General features: G+C 36.4%; 7 protein-coding genes across 7 annotated transcripts; 2 read left to right on the top strand and 5 right to left on the bottom strand.

Annotated features, from left to right (window-relative positions):
- The first annotated feature begins 1,174 nt into the window (after positions 1-1,174).
- Positions 1,175-2,830, top strand: LOC137580792 (protein toll-like). Its single transcript, XM_068294911.1, has one exon. It carries the CDS (start codon positions 1,175-1,177, stop codon positions 2,828-2,830), a length of 1,656 nt encoding a protein of 551 aa, XP_068151012.1.
- Positions 2,831-3,408: 578 nt separating this feature from the next.
- On the bottom strand, positions 3,409-5,459 carry LOC137580452 (endoplasmic reticulum lectin 1). The gene is made up of 4 exons (XM_068294504.1): positions 5,218-5,459; positions 5,045-5,159; positions 4,135-4,976; positions 3,409-4,059 (listed from the first exon to the last, which is right to left on the bottom strand). Exons 1-4 carry the CDS (start codon positions 5,359-5,361, stop codon positions 3,547-3,549), a joined length of 1,614 nt encoding a protein of 537 aa, XP_068150605.1. The 5' UTR covers positions 5,362-5,459; the 3' UTR covers positions 3,409-3,546.
- Positions 5,460-6,140: 681 nt separating this feature from the next.
- Positions 6,141-8,001, bottom strand: LOC137581313 (uncharacterized). The gene is given in 4 exon segments (XM_068295523.1): positions 6,141-6,552; positions 6,616-7,031; positions 7,034-7,281; positions 7,343-8,001. Coding segments are annotated over 4 exon segments (1,623 nt in total). The 5' UTR covers positions 7,966-8,001; the 3' UTR covers positions 6,141-6,216.
- A 3,643-nt stretch (positions 8,002-11,644) lies between these two features.
- Positions 11,645-12,344, bottom strand: LOC137580338 (nuclear protein 1). Its single transcript, XM_068294334.1, has one exon. The coding sequence runs from the start codon at positions 12,203-12,205 to the stop codon at positions 11,999-12,001; it is 207 nt and encodes a 68-aa protein (XP_068150435.1). The 5' UTR covers positions 12,206-12,344; the 3' UTR covers positions 11,645-11,998.
- A 961-nt stretch (positions 12,345-13,305) lies between these two features.
- Positions 13,306-15,468, bottom strand: Plzf (Promyelocytic leukemia zinc finger). Its single transcript, XM_068294823.1, has 2 exons — positions 14,735-15,468; positions 13,306-14,678 (listed from the first exon to the last, which is right to left on the bottom strand). Exons 1-2 carry the CDS (start codon positions 15,236-15,238, stop codon positions 13,740-13,742), a joined length of 1,443 nt encoding a protein of 480 aa, XP_068150924.1. The 5' UTR covers positions 15,239-15,468; the 3' UTR covers positions 13,306-13,739.
- Positions 15,469-15,577: 109 nt separating this feature from the next.
- On the top strand, positions 15,578-20,744 carry smo (smoothened). Its single transcript, XM_068295084.1, has 6 exons — positions 15,578-15,878; positions 15,938-16,355; positions 16,494-16,975; positions 17,044-17,664; positions 17,735-17,905; positions 17,969-20,744. The coding sequence occupies exons 1-6, from the start codon at positions 15,871-15,873 to the stop codon at positions 19,500-19,502; spliced, it is 3,234 nt and encodes a 1,077-aa protein (XP_068151185.1). The 5' UTR covers positions 15,578-15,870; the 3' UTR covers positions 19,503-20,744.
- On the bottom strand, positions 20,469-21,768 carry LOC137580936 (androgen-induced gene 1 protein). The gene is made up of 2 exons (XM_068295085.1): positions 21,207-21,768; positions 20,469-21,107 (listed from the first exon to the last, which is right to left on the bottom strand). The coding sequence occupies exons 1-2, from the start codon at positions 21,701-21,703 to the stop codon at positions 20,777-20,779; spliced, it is 828 nt and encodes a 275-aa protein (XP_068151186.1). The 5' UTR covers positions 21,704-21,768; the 3' UTR covers positions 20,469-20,776.
- Positions 21,769-22,187: the final 419 nt, after the last annotated feature.

The raw sequence follows: 22,187 nt of genomic DNA, 5'->3' as shown, positions 1-22,187 counted from the left end.
CGATATCATATTTACGAAAACTATTACAGAAGATACACCTCTTCAAATTAATCAGTATTTGAAAGCTCTTAATTTATATTATGCCAAGGAAGCACGTTTACTATATAAAAATGAACTACCCTTAATAGTCGAATTTGATGTTTATGTCTTAAACGGACCAGAGCAAGGAGATATTAGTTGCCATTATCACAATAAATATAAACAACCCAACATTTCAACAATTTTTAATACCTATTTATCAAAGAGGATGAGCAATTTATGGTATTTTTTATTTGACTGTAATGACACATTCTTTCTTCCTAATGACGCTTTTAAAAATAATTCCCAATTAAAAGGCATTTTATTTTGGAGAACACGTTTAAAAAACCTAAATCCAATGATTTTTCAAAATTTAACAAAACTGAAAGAATTGTCATTTTTTGATTGCACTTTGGACAACACTGAATTTCTGAGGTTGGTATTCTGCTTTATAAATATTTTTAAAATTAGAACACAAATTAATTATTTAATTGATTTCAGATCAACTACACTTCAGAATAACTTAGAAAAACTTGATTTGTATATTGCTAACAGGATTGACCTAAAATATTTTGAAGGTTACAAAAATCTTCAGGTTATCTTGGTTAATAATGAGGATAAAATCCATTATACGCAAGAGATAAGCAAGACGAATTTACCAGTATTTGTTCGTTCACCAAATGATACATTGTATTACTTTAATATCGGTATAAATGGCGTTCGATGTCCCAGCTCATGCACTTGTGGATTGACGAGTTATTTTTACAAAAAATTTCAATATCAATTTATAGTAAACTGCACTGGACGAGGACTACAAATTTTTCCAAAATTACCTATTCCAAGTGTGGGAAAGACATATCTAATTTTTGAAAGCAATGGTCTAACAGAACTACCTAACACTTCGTCGCAAGACTATAATAATCTAAGGAGACTTCATCTAGCTAATAATAATTTAACTAACATACAGATTAATCAATTGCCTAAGGACCTAGAATGGCTCGACATACGGAACAATCAAATAACGTCCTTGGATCCAAGTGTAGCCGCATTTTTATTGGAGCGAAAGGATAACATGTCTCTGGTACAATCAGGAATATATTGGAAATGCAATTGCAACAACACAAATCTTCTTAATTATCTTAAATTATTGGAAAAAATGATAAAACCTAAAATAAAGGAACATACTAATGAAATTAAAATAACCGAATTTGATAATCCTGTTCATTTCCACCATATAAAAGGACCTTGCCCAAAGTCCTGTACCTGCTGCGTCAAAGGATCTGAAGAGCAATTCATAATCAACTGCACAAGTAAAGCCTTGAAAACATTTCCCGCTTTGCCAAATAAAATACTAGGAGAACCTTCACTTCTACTGGATAATAACCTCATCGAAACTCTTTCAACCTCCTCCCTACGGAACTCAACTCTGAGAGAACTGCACATAAAGAACAACAGTCTTACCCATATTCATTTGGACCAACTTCCATCCAATCTCCGAGCCCTGGACATTCGGCAAAATAACTTTACAGGACTTGATGATGATGTGACACAGTTCATATCAAAAGTAAGCAAAGTTCAATTGATAGAGAACCCTTGGCAATGCAGTTGTAAGTTCACCAAATTTCTTGCCTACCTCAAAAAAGTAAATTTGACAGAATACAAAGCTGCTTTGAGGCGATGCAGTGGACAAGAATATTGTCCTGACCTGTGCACCTGCTGTAAAGAAGAAGAGAGTCAGAGATTCATTATCAACTGCAGTAACCTGGGATTGCCCGAGATACCCGCCGTACTACCCATAACTGAGAATGCAACTCTTCTCTTTGAAAATAACAACCTACAGACCTTGGACAACTCCACCAAAATCAAAGGCTTTAATCAGATGAAAGAACTTCATCTTAGGTACAATAACCTCACAACAGTAGAGTTTCTTCCTGAAAGCATTCAACTCCTCGATATAAGAAACAATTCTCTTAAGATACTGAATGAAAGTGTAAGAGAGTTTCTAACACAAAAATCGAATATGACCGATTTGACCATCTTCATATCGGGCAACAATTGGACTTGTCATTGCAAAGAAATACGTTTCTTTCGATTCACCAAGAATCTGGCAGAGAATATCAAGGACCTATGTAAGACAGAATGCCACGATTACAGATTGTTTGTTTCCTTGGAGGAGATAGATCTATGCCCTGAAAAAATTCCGGGATATGTCATCTACTTCACATCGTTCATAATCCTGAGCTGTCTATTAAGTTTCCTTCAATGCTATTGGAAGTCCATTGTAATGTGGCTATACGAGAAGAGATTGTTCCTGAAACTAACCACTCGTCTGGAGAAGGGCACAGAGACGAAGTACGACTGCTTTTTGGCCTACTGCCACAAGGACTCGCATCTTGTAAGTGAGTACGTGGAAAGATTGGAACATGGACGTAACCGACTTCGGCTCTGCTTCTACGAAAGAGATTGGCTGGCTGGCGAACCGATTCCCGATTGCATTTGTCACTCTGTGGAAAATTCCAAGTGCATCGTTATCCTAATGACTAAGAATTTTCTAAAGTCAGTATGGGGTCGCCTGGAATTTCGTTTGGCCCTTCATGCCACCTCCAAGGATCAGTACAAGCGACTCATTGTCATCATCTATCCGGGCGTCGAGAACTTTGATGAACTGGATGGCGAACTTAAAAGCTACTTGAAACTTAATACATATCTGATAAGAAATGATGCCAATTTCTGGAATAAGCTTATCTATGCCTTGCCCCACAAGATGATAGATGAGGACGAGGAAATAGAGATGGTCAATATCGAAACTTAAATTCATTTTATATCTTGAGTGTGAGTATTCAAATACTATTTTTGTCACATAATTTTCCTCTAACTTGTAACCTTTATTTTAGGCGTGAAGTCGCTAACGAAAAATTATACACCAACGATTATCGATATTCTGATGGCAATAACAGCTACCTAACTAACTACTAATCTTATATTAAATAATGTTGCAAAAGGGTCTTAAAATTTAATTAAGAATTGAGATTGAGGTCGAAAGCATTTGATGCTCAATAGAATCGAAAATAACTAACGTTATTAGAGATATACGAATATCAGATCAAATTCTTTAACGCATGTTAATATTAAACCATTTAGAAGAGTTATTTTCGCTTCATGTTGAGTTTTTTCATTGCCCAAAAAACTCAAAATAAAGGAAGGGACATGATGGTTATATCCCGGAACTACAAGCGATCACAATCAAAAAATTGGAATAACCTTTTTTTTAAATCTAAATTTCTAAACGTTAAAAACATTGCAGTTGGCCCTTTACCTGCGACTAAAAAATTTACAAGTAGCACTATAAAAAAATGTTTTTTTTTTTTTTTTTTGAACAAATTTATAATATTTAAGAAGTCTTTAGTTTAATTTTAAAGTGTTTCAATTAATTTACATTAAATATATATATTTACACATACATATGTGTATAGATATTTAATTTTAATTAATCATTGACTATAGTTAGTTTTTAACACACACTTGAGTCTAAGCGCGGATTTGCTCTGGGACATTTTCGGCCGTGGCAGGTGATTCTGGTGCAACCACCGAGGACGATGGAGACGAAGGTGATATCTTCTTATCACCGGCTAGAACTTTTTGTAAACTATCAGGTGTAACTAGGCCATAGACATCGGCATATTGCATGAGATCGCAAATAGTTGGGGATTCCACAACCAAAATATATTGACACGTCTTGGGCTCCAACAAATACATGGATACAGTAGTGCCGCTTGTGGTAACCTGAGTACAGGTAAGCTTGACATCCACCTCACGCGGCGCATCTGTTTGATCACAATGTGTGCCCTTCTCATAATGATGCCAAATGGAGGAGGGAATTGCTGGACGCCGACTACCCTTGTCGGGATTTAAATTAACCCACTGGCGATGCGATTCCTCAGAGAAGTAGCCAAGAAATAGCTCTACCTCGCTGTTCTTATCCTTGTGGAACTGACGTACGTGACGACCATAGCAAAATTCATATTTCCACCAGCCGTTTCCCTAAAGGGATGCATAAATATACATATATATATATATATATTTATAAATATGATATTTCTGTTTAGTTTTACTTACACCTGTGAGACAATTCTTTCCAGATATAAACTCCCTAATGGGTGTCAAATCATTTATTGTCGTAGGTCCAGTTCCAGATCTTGCTTCGGTCATAGCTCTGGATAAAAGATGCTGTTGATAGTCATTGTCTACTTCGATATCACCATTGGCCATTAGCTCCATAATTATTTTATCCACATCTCCACTGTACTTGAACGTAACCATATCACCATCTGCCTTGGGCCACAGTTTGGCCGGTGCCTTTGCTGAATCCTTCTCTTTGGAGAAGAGCAAATCGTTTTCACTCTCGGCCCACTCGCTTAGTTCCCAGCGCAACATGCCCAATGGTTTGTGTGGCTCCGAGTCGGAATTGAAACACTTGATGGACAACTCTTTTGTTTCCTCTGCATGAAAACCCGGTATCACACACAATGACGACGTCAAAATAATAGCCTCATAATTGCAGGATGATGTCTCCTTAAACGAATAAATATCATCCTTGCCTTGTGGATAGCACACATAACGCACCATTGTCGTACGCGGAGCATCAATTATGTCGCACATTGTGCCATCGGTGAATTCCATTTCGAAATATGGATAACGTGTATTATCAATCCTTAAGGTCTTATATTTGGGCTTGGCTCCGCTCTGACGCTCAGCATCCCAGGCTTTTGTTAGTAGTTCCGTTTTCTCCTCATTCCATTTGCCCAGATAATATTCCTGGAATTTAACATTTTTGCCCTCCCGCTCCTCGTGATACTGGCGCACATGATGACCATGGCAGATTTCATAGGACCAATAGGCTTCAATGCGATACGAGCATGTTGGAGCCGAAAATATTGGCTGCAACAAGGTAATGGGAGCTAACAAAGAGAAAACATAAATAATTGAAGTCAAAAATAAGATCACCATGACATTGTGACATCCTTACACAACTCTGGCTTATCGGATTTTTCCTCCTCTTTGGGTTTCTCTAGAGTCGGTATCAAGCATTCATATTTCTCCTTATCCTGAGTATAGAACGTTCTCAGCTGATTGCTCAGATCCTGCAGTTGAAAATCCAATGTTATATTTATTCCAATAGTTTATACTCAACTCACTTACCTGTTCACCCGATCCCAACAATTCGGGCACTGCAAATTCAATTTTGTAGAAAATGGAATCATCAAAATCTTTGGCTTCGTGTGCCACAACGACCAAATCAATGATGGCTGCTACAAGGCAAATTAGCAGGTGGACTATCTTCATATTGTCTAATCGGTCGTTTTTTTTTTTTTTTGTCTAATTGCTGTATTTCATATTTCAAAGCAAAACCAATCAAAAAATGCTTGTAAATTTTTTTTTTATTTTGGGCTACGTGTTGTTTTTATCGTCTAAAACAGATGATTGGCAAGAACAACGGTCACACTGCAAAAAAAATACCAAAAGTATAAAATTAATACTTGAAATAAATTACGTTAAAGTCAAACAACACACAAAAAAAGTGAAGCGGCAACAGCTTATTTAATAAAAATTCAACTTACGAGACTTTACAAGAAACCAAGAACAATCCAATAAACGAATAACCAAGTCTACTTTCTTTAATTTTTATACATAGGTATATTTTTTGTATTTGGCGCCCAATAACTATAATTATAAAACATTTTAATAAATGTACTAGTCAGAAAATCGAATTAAATATTTGTTTAGCCTTACAATCAATTGATTAATCAATAATTACTTTTCTTATTCCTATTACTATGGACTTACATATCGCAAACATATGAATTGTAGTGTATGCAATTAAAATATAAATAATCAATAATAATGATAACTAATACAAAAATTTTCTTCAACATTCAAAGTTAAAACAGTTGCGTAAAAATATTTGGATTAAATTTTTAAAATATTGTAACAATGACCTGTAATTTTTCAAGTCGATACTAAATTTCACAAGTGCCTAAATCTAGAATGTACTTAGATCAGACTTATAAGATGATCATAGTATGATCAACAAATGGGTTCACATAGATGACACATTCAATAAATAAATTACATATAATTTTATTTCAACTAAGCTTTATTTTCATTAACATATGTAAAATAATCTCGACCCTAAGATGCCTATCTCATTTTAATTTTATCTGTATCCGTTGTGTCCGTATTCCAACCGACTTCTTTATGTTGATCATGATCCAAGGGTATTTTATCAATAGCATCCAGAATGAATTGCAAAGAATGCCCTGTCCTTGGCAGCCATTCCATGAGACGGGAGGTTGCTGATGGGGCTGGCGTTGCTGTAGTGCCATCACCATCATCGACAAAATCATCATCTCCACCAGATAGTGATCGTCCACCACCCAAATAATCCGTGTAATCATAGTCACTGGTTAATGGATTCACCTTGGAGTAGTAAATGGCTGCAAATGTTGAGTAGATAATCAAAATTGCTGTGCCAACCTGAAAATTAAGAAAGGAAATTAATGAAATATACATTTAATTGGACAGTGTCGAGCAACTAACCTGAAAGACAGCCCAGAATTTGTAAGAACCTTCGGTAATGACGAAATCATAGTAACCCTTGAGAGGATCACCCTTAATGTAACGTCCTTCGCCAACATCATTGTCTAGTTCAGCCACAGCCTCGCGTCGCTGACGTAAACCACGGACAGAACTCACTTTATCAACATCTCCTTTGGCACCATGACGTGGTTCTACTTTAGCGGGAGCCGAAGATGAAGATTCCTCCTCTGACTCTTCCGCGGATTCTGTGGATGGCGTTTTGTTGGTGGTCGTAGATGTAGTGGATGTTGTTGTTTTATTTTTGTTCTTATTAGCCATGGCTGGTGGTTTCTTTGAATTTATTCTAGTTTTCTGCTGCTGCTGCTGGCGAAGACGTTGCTTTTCCGCCTGTTTCTGGGCTTGCTCTTTTTCAAGACCTCCGCACTTTGTTGATGACGCTCACTGACTGCATTCCAGGCACTCATAAGAGCCTGATATAGATCCCAGATTTGTTTAAGACTCTTGAGAACTGTTAAAAGAGTGGATTCAGTTTGAACCTGTGACACGCCCATTTCTGTGTGTGGTTGGGATGGTGTGGCCTGCTTGGACATGCCAGCCTCTGGACGTGGACGGGGTTGAAAGCCCATGGGATAATCATAGACATCATCATAGGCTGGATATGGTGAGCTGCGGCATAAGACATAACATTAAGTTTAGGACGTAGGAGGAAGAGAGTCAAATTTCTTACCGATTGGGTGGAGTTTCCAGCTTTCTATTATTCCCATCTGATGGTAATTGAGATTTTTTACCATATTGCCATGCTGCATAGTAAGAGTCGTAGGGACGGGTTTGAGCAGCTCGTCCCTCAGGTCTCTCCTCTGAGGACGAGCTGGATGAACTGTCCGCTTCATAACGCTCGGCACCATAATCCTCTGGCACATCATAGTAGGGATCCTGTTCATAGGACTCGGAGCCGGCTTGTGGTGGACCAAAAGCGTCTTGTCGTTGGGCTAAAACTGGAGCAGAACTCTCCGAATTCACCACTATTGCACGCTGTTCCTCATAATAGTTGCCCTGAGGAGTTGCTCCCCGTACACTACTGGCATTGCCAGTTTCTCTGGCAATGCGCTCAACCGTGGCCACTTCTTCTTTTTGTTCCGTAGTTGTATTATTAGCACCGCCTTTGAAATGTTTCCACAAACGATTCACTATAAACACTTCCGATTCAGCACCAGATTGGCTCTGTGCACGACCAGCTTCAAGCATTGCCACGGCAGTTAGAGTCAAGGCAAAGAGCATTACGCTTAATACCAATATCCATAGACCCGACCAAGGTCGTGGTTTCGTTGACATTTTTTGATAGGCTGACATTATCCTGTATTTTATTTGGTATTTCCTTTTTGGGCAGGAGAACCAGCAGTTAGGCACAGCCAGTTGGCTTGAAGTTCTATGGTCAACTAACCATAGCAACTCGATTGATTGCTCCAGAAAACCTTGAGGTGCTAATACACGCCGAACAGTGATATCTAGAACATCCATGTAGTTGGAAAGGTGCTAATACGTTGGCCGCGTACAGCATGATTATGGGAACAGTGCTCCAGTTTCATCTTCCATATTAACGGTTCAAAGCAATTAACAAGTCCCATCCATCCATCCATCGACGGATCTACTGATTCATTTATGCATATTCTAGTGGAACAGACATTTCTTGTTTATCTGAAAATTCTGTTTGTGCTCTTCTTTTTTCGCGGTGAAAGTGTGTACAACTTGCCTTGAAAGCGCCATTTTTTAGGAAGTCGTAATTACCTCCGCCCATTTCATGGAATACCCCCCTTTTGGCGTGTGGCACGCGCACAAGATGCACGATCTTTGAAGATCTAGATACCGATGACCGAACGTGCCTCTTTCATTAGATCCAAAAGAAAGCAATCTCAATTCACCCATGAAGATATCATCTGTTATATGTCGCATTGACATAGTACTTGAAAATAGAAATGGTTACCTTTGTCTGGCCCGTGGGTGGCCAAAAAATGCACTTGGAGAAACCAGTCTCTGTGCAATAAGATCTTTTTTCTGTATTTCATGAATGGTTTTTGTTTAATTTAATCGGCAATTTTTAAAATTGATACTTACCCATACACTTAATCGAAAAATTTGCATTACTTTTGTTTTGTTTGCAATTTAATATTACGTTTATATATTTGAGTTTGTTGACTTTAGCTCTTAAAGTTGATGTCTCATATATCTTTCTTCATAGAGACTTATTAATAATAATAAACAAATAGTCATGCTTTTAGGCAATCAATATCAAAGAAAAAAAAATTATCCTTTGACTAATTTACATGAGTTCAATTATTTTGGGGGACTTCCCCAACTTTTATAAAAACGTACTTTACAAAAAGTTTAAATCTTAAATTATTAACAATATTTGGAAACATTATTCCTTTTTTATATTAACTACAAATTTTATGAACTGCTTTGCTGTCGATAATGAGACAAATGTAAGCAGTATATATTTTATCCTGGGTGAAACAAGAGATGAATAAGTATAAAATGTTTAGTATAAAAAATGTAAATTTTTCTAATTTTAATTCAATTTCGTTGGAGGAATTTAAATTACTTCCTTTTCTTGTTGAACCGTAAGACGAAAACCAGCCGAAGGACTTGGAAGGAATGAGAAGATGATCATAATTTTAAAACAAAATAACAATTGAAAATAAATTGAATGTTTTTGGTATGTCTATTTTACATATTTCTCTAATTGCAGAAACATTTACTCAACTAAAAACAAAACTCATTCAGTTGGTAATAAAAGGTCAATGGATTCCTGTGCAATGATTCAATGTCATTGTATTTTCGTATGGCAATCGATTCTACATCTTTCCATAAGATATGGGAATTGTACTATTTCTAATGCGTCATTTATTTATTAACAAAACAAAAACTCTTGCCGGCTACAAACAAGTTTTTTTACACATTTGTTTAGTTTTTCAATTTCTTGTTCTCCTCTAGAGCACAAAAAAAAAACAACAAACACAAAAAAGCTCTTTTATCAGGTGATTTGTTTGAGAGACCTTCGAAACTGCTTGAAAAACAATAAAGATTGTTTGAAATGAATCAATAAATGGTGAAATTTTAATAGCTAAAATGTATATTTGAGATGATTAATATGCTATGCATGATATAAACAAGTAAGATAGAAAAAACACCTGATCAGCTTTTGACTGTTTCTGTTTATATTGTTTACCAAATATAAACAAATACGCAATTTAAAAGCCGGCAAAATATTCCGAGAGAGTAAATGAGAGAAAAAGAGAGTGGAAATGAATGAATGTTATTTTAGGGTGGAACAAATTTCTGGAAGTTTCCAGAAGTTTTCATTCAAAATTATACCACATAGAATATAGATAAGGAAATAAATTGATCTATATCTTGGCTTGATATTTGTTGGAATGATAAAACCAAATTTTAATAGGTATGTCAAATTTTATGATATTTCAATTATTGAAAATCTTGATTGTTATAAAATCTCAATGTTATAACTTTACAAATAACTTTAACTTTTAACCGACTAAAATGCGTTTTGTCATACCAATCAAGAATAGAATCTGAATAAAGAAATTCTGAAAAATTTGTATGCTTTGATTAAATTAGAGGAAATGGAAATTTTTACTGAATAACAAGGATTTTGTATATATTTTTTAACTATTTACATTATTACAGAACATTGTTCAAATGATCTTGTAAATCTTCCTTGAAAAATATATATGATGTGTGTATGTATACATATGTATGTACATATGATTCTACATATAAGCTTACATATGTACATATGTACATACATACATATGTTAATTTGTGCGATATTCTCATCCGGAAGATATCAAACAAAAACACTCAAACTCGTGTTTAGTTTGAACTTTAATATTATGGAAGGTCACGGGAATATTTCCGTTACATATTACAAGTAACAAAAAATAATTTCTAATAACATTTCTGTGTACGTACATAAATATATGTATGTGATAAGATGATGAGTATGTATACCGATATGTGTATAAACATATGTATATACAAATATATAATATGTTCAAATGAGAGTAAATATAGATTACAAAAACACAAATGACAGCTGTGCCGTTATTTTTATACTCTAACGGTGTTGTTATGGACTTTTCACGTTGTTAAATGTCCGAAATACAAAGGAATCTGTAAAAAAATAGAGGTAATCATTAAAAAATTTAACAAATTAGCCATGTCTTATTGTTATGTAGTTGTGAATAAAATATAAATTTCTATTAACAAAGATTCTACTTTTTGATTGAAAACGTTTTTGCTAAGGCCTAGGATTGATTTGTGTGATGCCAAATGTACCCCTACTGCAAGGGTATAACAAAGAAAAAGCTGTTGCAGTTCGCATTGAGGATATATGAGACATGTGAGACATTCAACTGGGTGCAAATGAGTTCAACTAAAAGGCTATAAATATGCAGTCAAACTCTCTCACTTAAGCACTCGCACACACAGACACGTATAAAAATGCATACTTTGTGGGGGCCGTTTAACACACACATACACCTGTAGGCACGAACTAACAAACACATGTACAGAGACGTAGTCTGAAATCAGAAAATCGAAAAACAATTCATTCAGGAGACTGAGAAGCAGAACGCAGTCACATGATTAAAAGTCCCATCCAATATAATCCTCACAGGCTTGGCGTGACCCCTTTGAACATTTTCCCGTCAGCCCATGCAAAAGCACACACATACATATGTATATGTATATGTATGTACCTGTATACATACGTATATCTATTTTTTTTTTTTTTTTGTGTGTGGGAGGACTCGCTTAGCTGCTAATTCGCTATTAAAGAAGCGAAGAAGCAATAGAAATAATTTAATTTTGTTTTCAGTTTTGTTTTTCTCTTTATTTTATATGTAATACCTAGAGCAAACTTCATAAAGCTTAATTAAACTAAAATTATAAGTCTGAATTAAGTTTAGAGGAAAATGTTTAAGCAACTAGTAATTAGTTATGCGTTATAATATTTTGTCTTAATTTTTTTGTTTTGTGAAGTTATAAATAAGAAAAAAATGTTATAACATTCACAGTTTTTTTTTCCAATACGTATGTATTTTATGATTTTCTCTTTCTCGTCTCGCTCGCAGTGCAGCCTGCTGCACACCTTTCTCTTCAGTTTCTTTTCTGCTTGGCTGCACGCGGCCCCTGCTTTGATTTTTAATTTTTGCCTTTCTTCCTCTCTTGCTGAGTAGTCACTCTTCGTCGGATTTTTTTTTTTTCTTTTTTGTAACCTTTAAATTCGCTTAGATTTCCTTTCACACTTTACTTTTCTCTCCTTTTTCTGGATACTTTCTTCAATTAAGACTTGATTGACCTGACATCAGTTTTTGCAGGCCTTCTTGTTATTGTTGTGGTTGGTGTTCATAAGTTTGGTAAGAATTTTCCTAGAGTGGCCAGAAGGATCGAAGTGATTGGTATGCTCGGTAGCCTCCTTTTTCGAACGTTGTTTGCCACTGTGACTGGAGAAAATGTGCTTGTCATGGTCAAAGTTGTAATGCTCATATTCATCATAATGGGTTTCGGACATCTTGGAGCGTTAACTTCTTTTTTTTCCTTTTGAGATCTAAGTTGCAGTTAAAGGTGTGTTTGTTTTATTTGTTGATTTTTTGTACTTTTTTTCTTAGTTTCGCCTTCCGCGTCTCACTTTGTGCATTTGCAATACAAAATTAAAATTAACGCCCCTTACAACTGCCTTTTATATGCGGCGCTGAGCTTTTCCTCGCTCCCAGAGAGAGAGCACTTTGGAGTTGCCAGACTGTAAAACTTGAGACTTCTAGAAAAAGTATTTCAAAAAAATATATGTATTTAATATCATATTTTAAAAATATTGCTCGTTCTCGTTAAATCAGTTAAAAATTATTAATATTTAAGATGTAAAGATTTTAAAAGAATTTCAGAAACATTCTGGCTACTCCAGAATTTGTTTCTCTCCAAAGCACTCTCACTCTCCCTCTCAGAAAGCTTTGGTTAAATTTTTGCTGCGCAATTTAATTTTCATTGTATTTACAAAATGCGCGGTAAACAAAAAACAAAAGCAAAAACAAAACGCTCACCACGTCAAACAATTTTTTTTTGTGTTTTTTGCCTTGTACATTTATTTAAATTATTTTTTATAATACACACGTTTTTCAAGAATATAGACACTTGCTGCTTATATAATGTCCCTCCGACGTGATAGATGTCACACAGATCAAGAATTTACCCCTAGAATTAGTCATACCAAAATCTCCTGACCTACATTAGATAGTTCTTTCTCTCGCTCTCAAGCAGTTTTTCTCATTTGTCTAATGGTTTTGTTACGTAGCTTTAGTCTAGCACCTCAAAAGGTGATAAGAATCCCCTATCGCCACCCCTCCAATTGCTCTGATTACCGCTTGCCGTTTTGTCTTAACGAATTTATGCGTCACTTGAGGTAAGGCGCAATAGCAGGCCAAGTTAGATAAGAAAGTATTGGCCCCAAACATTGTTGTGACTTGTTTACATCTAGGAAAAATATAGAGAAATACATGATTATGTTCCTTAGAGAACAACTGACTTGAATAAAAATGCTATAAATTTTATTTATAATTATAGTGATAATTAATCTTTTAAATCCAATTTTTTTAAACATTTTATATTTGTTTTCTTTTTAGATTATTCAATTTATTCGCTTATCAGTCGAAATTGTTTTTAATTATAATAGAAGTATTGCTAAATCACATTCCATAACTTTATCAAAATAATCAAGCGGTCCAATAATCCGAATAATCTTAACTGATTTCTTTTTCAAGAAACTGTACTATTATCACTGATATTTTGTATTTTTCAAGAATTCTAAATAAGCAAATATTCCATGGCGATGCACTTATGTATATTTTTAAATATATATTATTAGCCAACATTTTTCCATTTTCAACCTATAAAATTTGTTTTTGTTTGCTTTAAAATCGCCTTCAGCCTGCTGATTGAAAAGCTCAAAGCATATTTGATAAAAAAAAAAATATTTTACTTAAAACATATCAGTGGGATTTCACTCGATATTACTTTTCCTAAAATTCTAACTTAACTGCTTGAAAGTATAACTAAGAGTCAATCTTTATTTCAGTATTTTTTTGGGCAGCAGCGTTTTCAAACGTTTCTCCCCAGTGATTTGTGTCGATATTGACGCTGGTTTTTTTTCCCTTTGAGTCTTTATCTTTAACCTCCAAGGTACTATTTAAAACAGGGAGATCAAACTCATCGGACATCATTTTATTTTCAAATGGACTATCAACTATTTCGGACAACTCCAATTGGACAGCCTTCTCGGTATGGACACGATGGACATGTTCTTTCATTTTATCAGATCGATGCGATGAAAAACTACACAATTGGCATTTATAACGATTTAGGCCATTTTCGGTATGTTTTAGGGCATGTCGTTTAAGATTCTTGCTTTGACTAAATTTACAACCACATATTTCGCATATGAAATCCCGACCCTGCTTATGGGTTTCAATATGCAATTTCATGTTCTCCTTGCGATTGGCGCGATGCTTACAACCAGCCACAGTGCAGGCAAAATATTCGCCTGTATGCAAGAGTTTATGCGATTTGAGTGCCTTCATGTGGGTTGTACTGTAACCACAGACATCGCAGAGCATTTGTTTCTCAGGATTGTGGACTAGCAAGTGATTGGTAAGGCCCTGTTTCCATTTGAAGCCTTTGCCACAATGCGGACACAGATGTGGTGTCTCTGTGGAATGTTTAGGCTGATGAACTAACAAAGCAGCTCGTGTGGTAAAGCGGGTTCCACATTGCAGACAAAAGAAGGGTTTCCTTAAATCGCCAGAATGCCGACGAAGATGAGTATCGTATTCCCGCCAATCAAGAAAACCAACTTCGCACAGAGAACAGGTCAAATGGGATGGTTCACAGCTGCTCATGTGCTCAATCATCTGCTGGACCTGGTAGCACTTAAAATCGCATCCAATGCAATAGTTTATCTTACTGCTAGACTTTACAGCACGTGGATTCTTCAACTAGAAAACAAAATATTCAGGATTAACTTAAGTGTACAATTATTTCATTCAAATACTTTGAAATAGCTTTGCTGTTGCTCAAAAACATCGTCGGGTTTTTTAGTTGGCTCTTTCTGCTGTAATTTCTCTTCATCTATATGATTATTGCTCACTTCTTGTGCTTCCTCTGGCTCCATTTGATACAGATTCATCAATTCGGTTACTGCCAATATTTTGGCCAATTCCCGAAAATGGCTTTCATGCTCTTTTGACACGGATACAATGTCCTCGTAGAAAAAATCCACTATTGTTTGCAGACATTGTGTACAGTGAAAATTTCTAATAGTCACTTTAAGCGGATTGTGTATTGAAAATTGTTGCTGCTTCTGATTGACCCCAATCAATTGGCTTTGTGCAGCGACTACACAGAAATGGGCAGCAGCTGCCAGAGATTCGTCTGAATCCAATTCCAAGAGTAAGTCGCAAAATTGTCCAGTGCGTCGCTGGTTGTTGAGATAGTTGGAGACCTTAGAGTGGAGCGGTTGGTGAAGAGTGGGGACAGGTAGTGGTGCGGCTAACATTTTGAATATTTTTTATTTTGTTAAATTGCAGGTAATCTTCTTGGTCAATGCAAGTTGACCATGGTTGGGGTTCCCGACTTTCGAGCCTGGCTCTTCACAGCACCGAGCCGAATGTCCTGCTTAACGACTGTGCAGGCAGAGCTTATAGACTTCGTACAATCTTTTTATAAAACAATTTAAAAACTTTAAAAATGAGAGGCTCTAATTTGTTTTTGTTTACAATTTTGTTATTAAATCGATAAGTATTTATATATCGATAAAAAGAGCAAAGTGCAAAAACACTAGGAATCGAAAATACTGAAATACTGGGCTTTTCAGTTCTGTGAAGAAAGGTCACACTGTTTAGTTGTTGCTTCGAGTTGCGTTTATTTTTGTTTTTCTCCATTTCTTTTCGTATATTTTTTTCAATTAAAATATATTGAAATACACTTCGAATTAACCTACCGAGTGCAGCAGACGGCTTAAAAATGCACTGACGAGGCAGTTTTATTCGCATCAAGAAATTTATTGGCCAAGCAAGGAGTGGAGGCTTCCCTTCCTTCCCCGCTGCCTGTCACAAATTAATATTCACAAAAGGGTGCACATTTAATGTTATTTAAAAGTTATTACCTGTGACGTTCAAAACTGCGACAATGCGAAGGTAAGTTTAAACCGTTCAGCATTTAAATGGATAATTAATTTTTATTATGCTCCATCTAGGAATCAAAACTTTTCGTTTTTCGCCTATCTTAGGCTATCAATGATGCTGTTGATCCTGGGTAGTCACCAGGCGTTCGCCAGTCTAGGCAGTCCGGCTACTACTACCACCAGCACCACCAATAGCGTTGATATAGATATGGAACCCATCGACGGCACCATGAATTATCGACTCTATGGCAAGAAGGGCAAAGATGATAAGCCTTGGTTCGATGGCCTGGACAGCCGACATATACAGTGCGTACGTCGTGGTCGCTGCATGGAAGTAAATACCACAGGGAATACCTGCTTTGGTTCCAAATTGCCATATGAATATACAAGTCTCGATTTAACCGATTATCGCAAGGACAAGGAACTAAATGAAGCCTTACAGGGTTATTATGCTTTGCGACATGTACCCAAATGTTGGGCTGTGATTCAGGTAAGCGATCCAAATTAAAAATAGTAAATGGGAGGGGAATCTGCGAGTGAGATATGCGAATAATGCATAAAGAAACTGCTTAAACTAATTTCCATGTTTATAAATTTAATTACTAAAACACTTTTCTATTTTTTGCAGCCGTTTCTGTGCGCTGTCTTTAAGCCGAAATGCGAGAAAATCAATGGACAACAAATGGTCTACCTGCCTTCTTATGAAATGTGCCGGATTACCTTGGAACCGTGTCGAGTGCTTTATAACACAACGTTTTTCCCAAAATTTTTACGCTGCAATGAAACTCTGTTTCCAACGAAATGCAATAATGATGCACGCGAAATGAAATTCAATGTAACTGGCAATTGTTTACCTCCCTTGGTACGGGCAGATACAGCGGCGAGCTATTATCCGGGCATTGAGGGTTGCGGCGTACAGTGTAAGGATCCTCTGTATACGGATGATGAACATCGTCAGATACACAAACTAATTGGTTGGGGTGGCACATTGTGCCTGTTGGCAAATCTTTTTGTGGTCTCCACCTTCTTTATTGACTGGAAAAATGCCAATAAATATCCAGCTGTTATAGTGTTTTATATAAATTTATGCTTTCTTATAGCCTGCGTGGGGTAAGTCTTTACGAGAATGCAAAACAAAAAATGTTAAATCATTTCATTTGTGATATTTTGTTTTGCAGGTGGCTAGCCCAATTCACTTCTGGTTCTCGTGAGGATATTGTCTGTCGCAAGGATGGCACTTTGCGTCATTCAGAACCTACAGCTGGAGAGAATTTATCATGTATTGTGATATTTGTATTGGTCTATTATTTCCTTACCGCTGGCATGGTTTGGTTTGTATTCCTTACATATGCTTGGCATTGGCGTGCCATGGGCCATGTTCAGGATCGTATTGATAAGAAGGGTTCCTATTTCCATTTGGTGGCCTGGTCGCTGCCTTTGGTCCTAACCATCACAACAATGGCTCTCAGTGAGGTGGATGGTAATAGCATTGTTGGCATTTGTTTTGTTGGCTATATCAATCATCCAATGCGAGCTGGTTTACTGCTAGGACCTCTGTGTGGTGTCATCCTAATCGGTGGTTATTTCATTACACGGGGAATGGTAATGTTGTTTGGTTTGAAGCACTTTGCTAATGATATTAAATCCACATCGGCAAGCAATAAGATACATTTAATCATCATGCGTATGGGCGTTTGTGCGTTACTCACATTGATCTTTATATTGGTGGCCATTGCGTGTCATATTACTGAATTTCGGCATTCCGAAGAGTGGGCTGAAAGCTTTAGAGACTATATAATGTAAGTATTTCAAACACTTATCGAATACCAGAAAAAAATGTAATAATTTTTTTTATTATTTTCGTTAAAGTTGTCGCATTACTTCAGTTTTTGATGAGAATAGTTCGTGTAAAATTGAAAATCGTCCTAGTGTTGGTGTCCTACAATTGCATTTATTGTGCCTATTTAGTTCTGGCATTGTCATGTCCACCTGGTGCTGGACACCATCATCGATTGAGACTTGGAAACGTTATATAAGAAAGTAAGTCTATATCCAAAAAAGTGTTTACAAATTTTCTTACCATCTTTAAATATTTCTTCACAGAAAGTGTGGTAAGGAGGTGGTGGAGGAAGTTAAAATGCCAAAGCATAAAGTCATTGCTCAAACCTGGGCAAAACGCAAAGATTTCGAGGATAAAGGTCGTCTATCTATAACCCTTTATAACACACATACCGATCCAGTGGGTCTAAATTTTGATGTTAACGATTTAAACTCATCGGAAACTAATGAGATAAGCTCCACTTGGGTGCATTATTTGCCACAATGCGTCAAGCGTCGCATGGCTCTAACCGGAGCTGCAGCTGGCACTACGAATTCATCAAGTCAGGGACCACGTAAAAACTCTCTAGACTCCGAAATCAGTGTTAGTGTACGTCACGTATCCGTAGAATCAAGACGCAATTCAGTTGATTCTCAGGTCTCGGTGAAAATAGCCGAAATGAAAACAAAAGTTGCCTCACGCACTCGTGGCAAACATGGAGCCGCTTCCTCTTCTAGTCACAAGCGAAATCAACGTAGACGAGATTACATAGCTGCCACCACAGGAAGGAGCAGCAAATATAGCACCACAGGACGCCGTGAGAGCAGCACCTCGGTTGAATCTCAAGTGATAGCCTTGAAGAAGACAACATATCCCAATGCTAGTCACAAAGTTGGTGTCTTTGCCCATAGCAGCAGTACCAAGAAACGTCGCACGGCCAATGCTGGACTGGATCCTTCGATTTTAAATGATTTCTTGCAAAAGAATGGGCAATTTATATTGCCTTTTCTGCAAAATCAAGGAATGACCACATCTTCCGATGAGGAAGAAAACTCTCGAGCCTCCCTTAAAATTCAAGATCTTAATGTTGTGGTCAAGCAAGAACTAAGCGAAGATGATCTAAATGAGGATGACGATGATGGACCAAAAATTGAGGAATTACCCAACAGCTGCAATGGCAATGGTATCAAGCAAGCTGCCCTAGAAACGTTCCTCAAGAATATGCAAAAATCAAATGAATCGAATAATGGCAATCGTCATTCCCGCAACTCTACACGAAGTCGGCAATCGCGTAAATCTCGCAAAGACATAACCAAAGGAGCTCTATCTTCAACAACCAACGCAGCTGCAGCTGCAGCCCCCGCCAAAAATCTCTTGTCGAATGAGCTATTGGCTCTCGATTTTAATCGAGACTATGCTCTCGATTTAGCCAATGATAATTCATTGAGTGTCTCATCTGTGGAACTGGATGTTGCTCTGGATGTGGGCAGTCTTATGCATAGTTCCTATTCCGGCATGTCCATATCGGGCAAGCCTCAATCTCGCAATAGCAAAACAAGCTGCGATGTTGGCATTCAAGCCAATCCCTATGAAATTTCACCAATCACTCATCTGCCCAACTTTGGCAATGAGGAACTGCATCAGGCGATGCGTCTACTAAATGCAGCCAGTCGTCAGCGTAATGAGGAAATGGCAACTGCTACCGAAATGCAATCGCTTCTAGGGGTCGGACATCACACATCCTCGAGGCATCACAAGGAGCCAACTTTTATGAGCGAATCTGACAAATTGAAAATGCTTCTGCTACCATCCAAGTAGGGGGTAAGCATTAAACGATAAATCATCTGACGCAGACTTACTTAACCCAATGCATTTACTTAAGGTTTCGAAAACTAGTTTACTTTTATTTAGCCATACTTACGAAAAACTTTGAAAAATTGCAAAAAAAAAAAAAACCATGGAAAGTTTTTTATATATTTTCCATTTTTGCAAATTTTATTTAACATTTTTCATTTTAATACTGTTCCGAATTTGATTTAATACCAATAGATTGGTAATTTTTTCGACTATAGTTTTTGTTTTAGAAAACATCTACATCATCTCACTAAACATTTCTTTTGCAATTTGTTTGCTCAATATTGAGCCTACTGTGAAAAAGTCTAGGGAAACAATTTAAATTAAATAGGTATCCGATTCAGTTTTATGCCTTGCTATAAATATTTAAATTTTTTACAAACTTCAGATCATCAACGAATATTTATATCACATTTAATTTAATTGTTAAGAAAGTTAGCTAAGCTTTTATTTGAAAAAACAAATCTTATTTGATAAAGTCTTTTATCATATAAAATCCAAATAGTTTCTAAGTTTTATCTAAAAGATATGAAAATTGCTGAATCAATTGAACAAAATGTCATTTGTCTTTAACTTTTTAAGAAATTTAAAGCAACAGTTCATAGGTTTTAATTTTCTAAAAAAAAATCCAAACTAAACTCAAAACTCTCGATGCCAACACATAAGTAGACAAAACCAAACCAACCATTTATTCAACCTTATTCCAAAGAACTTGTCTTCCATAAAGAAATTTCCGACTGGTTTCACACATTTTGTCTTCAATGCATTTAACTTTATCGAGTTCAAGAATTTCAATATCATTTATTAATTAATTGTAAAATGCATAGAAGAACCTTCGGCCTAGCCGTTGAGGGGTTTTCATTGCAGAATTACAAATCACAACAAATTCGAATATTACGAATATGCACACATAACGAATACTCATAGATATTTAAGTTGCGAATTTTTCACATGTATTTTTACAAAATCTCCTCCTTAACCATTTTTACTTTATCATTTAAGTGTGTTACTGTGTATGTAAATGACTGTTTTTTCCTTAATATAAATAGAGTTAAGACTTTATATTTCTATACAGAAACTTAAGCGGAAGTATAGAGAGTGAAAGCACAAACGAAAAGTGAAAAAATGTATTTTGTATTACAAAAAGAAAGTGCCTACAAAAGTTTACACAATTTTTTAATGTTACATCTAAGTATATTTGTTGTAACTAAAATAAAAAAAAAAAACATTGAAATTACCTAACCCTGTTTAATCTTTTGCTGCTGCAGCAGTTTTAATTCCGGTGCCCAGACAATTTTGTTGGCATACTCGCCAAGGAAATAGCAAACCAAATTGAAACCGACCAAGGCGGCCAACATCAGGTAGCGGAAAGGAAATGGTAATACTTCCAGCAGAGGATACACCCAGAGTCCACTGAAATAGCGTACTATGTGCAACCAAATGATGTAGAGTAGCATAAAGGTGAGATTACCGACAACGCCAGCCAAGCCGGGATAACGTCGGAAGCAGGTAAAAAGATCCAAAATAGCCAAGAGGGCGACATTTGTGTGTACCACGTGGTTCAGCCAGCTGCCATAAACAAGAAAAGACAAAAGGAAATACATATGTACATATGGACATACATACATTTAGTTTCACGCCCATGAAACACCTTGCACCTTGCCTTACCTGGGAAATATGGCATCTAGTGCAGTGGGAAAGATCAGCTCTCTGTCCCAAGCGTAGATGACCCAGAACGAAATGCATACATTATGGGCCACTGGAAAGGCGAATGTGGCAAAAACATAATCACGTATTAAACGTAATTTTGATTTGGAATGAAGTGTCACTGTATTATCTCCAAATATATCGTTCAATAGTGCCACAGTATGATAAAAGGCCTGTAGGATGACATCGAGGAACGTTAGATATTTGAATTTACCACCCCAACGTGTCTTCAATCCCTCCTCCTCATCGACCAGATCGGAGGGCCAATGGACCCGGTAGTAATGATAGTAAATTCCATATGAAAATTGAGCGGCAGACAGCAAATGCACGACAAATCGTAAATATTGGAATGCTCCACTTGTGTAGGCATCATTACAGGTGTCCAGCTGATCATTGGTGGCCTGAGCGGCTTCTTTGGCAGCGAAATGTTCGCGTAATTGTTTTTTACTCTTCGCCATGTCGAATAAACAAACTCCGTTTAACAAAATTTTTTAAAACTCAATGAAACAGCTGACTTGACTGCTTTGCAATAAAAAAAAAAACAGGTTGGCAGCTCCAAGTTGGAGCTCTGTTGGAGCCAACAGAACAAGGCAGCTGCTAAACTGTTATTGGGGGAAACCAACAACCACAACAACCACTCTCCCCTCCCTGAGCCATTGCATTTCTTCATCACAACTTTCACTTTTTGGACAATATCTGCAACGTTAAGAAATCAAAAAATGTTTTTTTTATTAAATACATATAAAATGTATAAAATATGAAGGTTTTAAGACCTAAGGATTTTAGGTTCCAATTAACTTATATTTTCAATATTTTTCTAAAATCTGGGTCTAGTAAGTTTCAAAATACAAATATCGGGTACAAAATCCTTTGAAATTTATTCGGGTTTTATGGGTATATATTTTTTCAAACATTCCTTAAGTTCGAAAAAGTATATACAGA

Source organism: Drosophila tropicalis, unplaced genomic scaffold (genome assembly GCF_018151085.1).
Source record: "Drosophila tropicalis isolate 14030-0801.00 unplaced genomic scaffold, ASM1815108v1 contig_845, whole genome shotgun sequence".
Taxonomy (NCBI): domain Eukaryota; kingdom Metazoa; phylum Arthropoda; class Insecta; order Diptera; family Drosophilidae; genus Drosophila; species Drosophila tropicalis.
Note: the sequence above shows the minus strand (reverse complement) of the source record. Positions and strands in the feature narration are given on the sequence as shown.

Excerpts from the sequence above, each read along its gene's own strand:
- LOC137580792 (XM_068294911.1), top strand. The coding sequence starts at position 1,175 with ATGATAAAACCTAAAATAAAGGAACATACTAATGAAATTAAAATAACC.
- LOC137580452 (XM_068294504.1), bottom strand. The coding sequence starts at position 5,361 with ATGAAGATAGTCCACCTGCTAATTTGCCTTGTAGCAGCCATCATTGAT. Across the intron at positions 5,160-5,217 it reads TGTTGGGATCGGGTGAACAG|GATCTGAGCAATCAGCTGAG; the intron begins GTAAGTGAGTTG and ends TTTCAACTGCAG. Across the intron at positions 4,060-4,134 it reads GAAAGAATTGTCTCACAGGT|GGAAACGGCTGGTGGAAATA; the intron begins GTAAGTAAAACT and ends GCATCCCTTTAG.
- LOC137580338 (XM_068294334.1), bottom strand. The coding sequence starts at position 12,205 with ATGTCCGAAACCCATTATGATGAATATGAGCATTACAACTTTGACCAT.
- Plzf (XM_068294823.1), bottom strand. The coding sequence starts at position 15,238 with ATGTTAGCCGCACCACTACCTGTCCCCACTCTTCACCAACCGCTCCAC. Across the intron at positions 14,679-14,734 it reads AACAGCAAAGCTATTTCAAA|TTGAAGAATCCACGTGCTGT; the intron begins GTATTTGAATGA and ends TTTGTTTTCTAG.
- smo (XM_068295084.1), top strand. Across the intron at positions 16,356-16,493 it reads AATGTTGGGCTGTGATTCAG|CCGTTTCTGTGCGCTGTCTT; the intron begins GTAAGCGATCCA and ends TATTTTTTGCAG. Across the intron at positions 17,906-17,968 it reads TGGAAACGTTATATAAGAAA|AAAGTGTGGTAAGGAGGTGG; the intron begins GTAAGTCTATAT and ends ATTTCTTCACAG.
- LOC137580936 (XM_068295085.1), bottom strand. The coding sequence starts at position 21,703 with ATGGCGAAGAGTAAAAAACAATTACGCGAACATTTCGCTGCCAAAGAA. Across the intron at positions 21,108-21,206 it reads CTAGATGCCATATTTCCCAG|CTGGCTGAACCACGTGGTAC; the intron begins GTAAGGCAAGGT and ends TGTTTATGGCAG.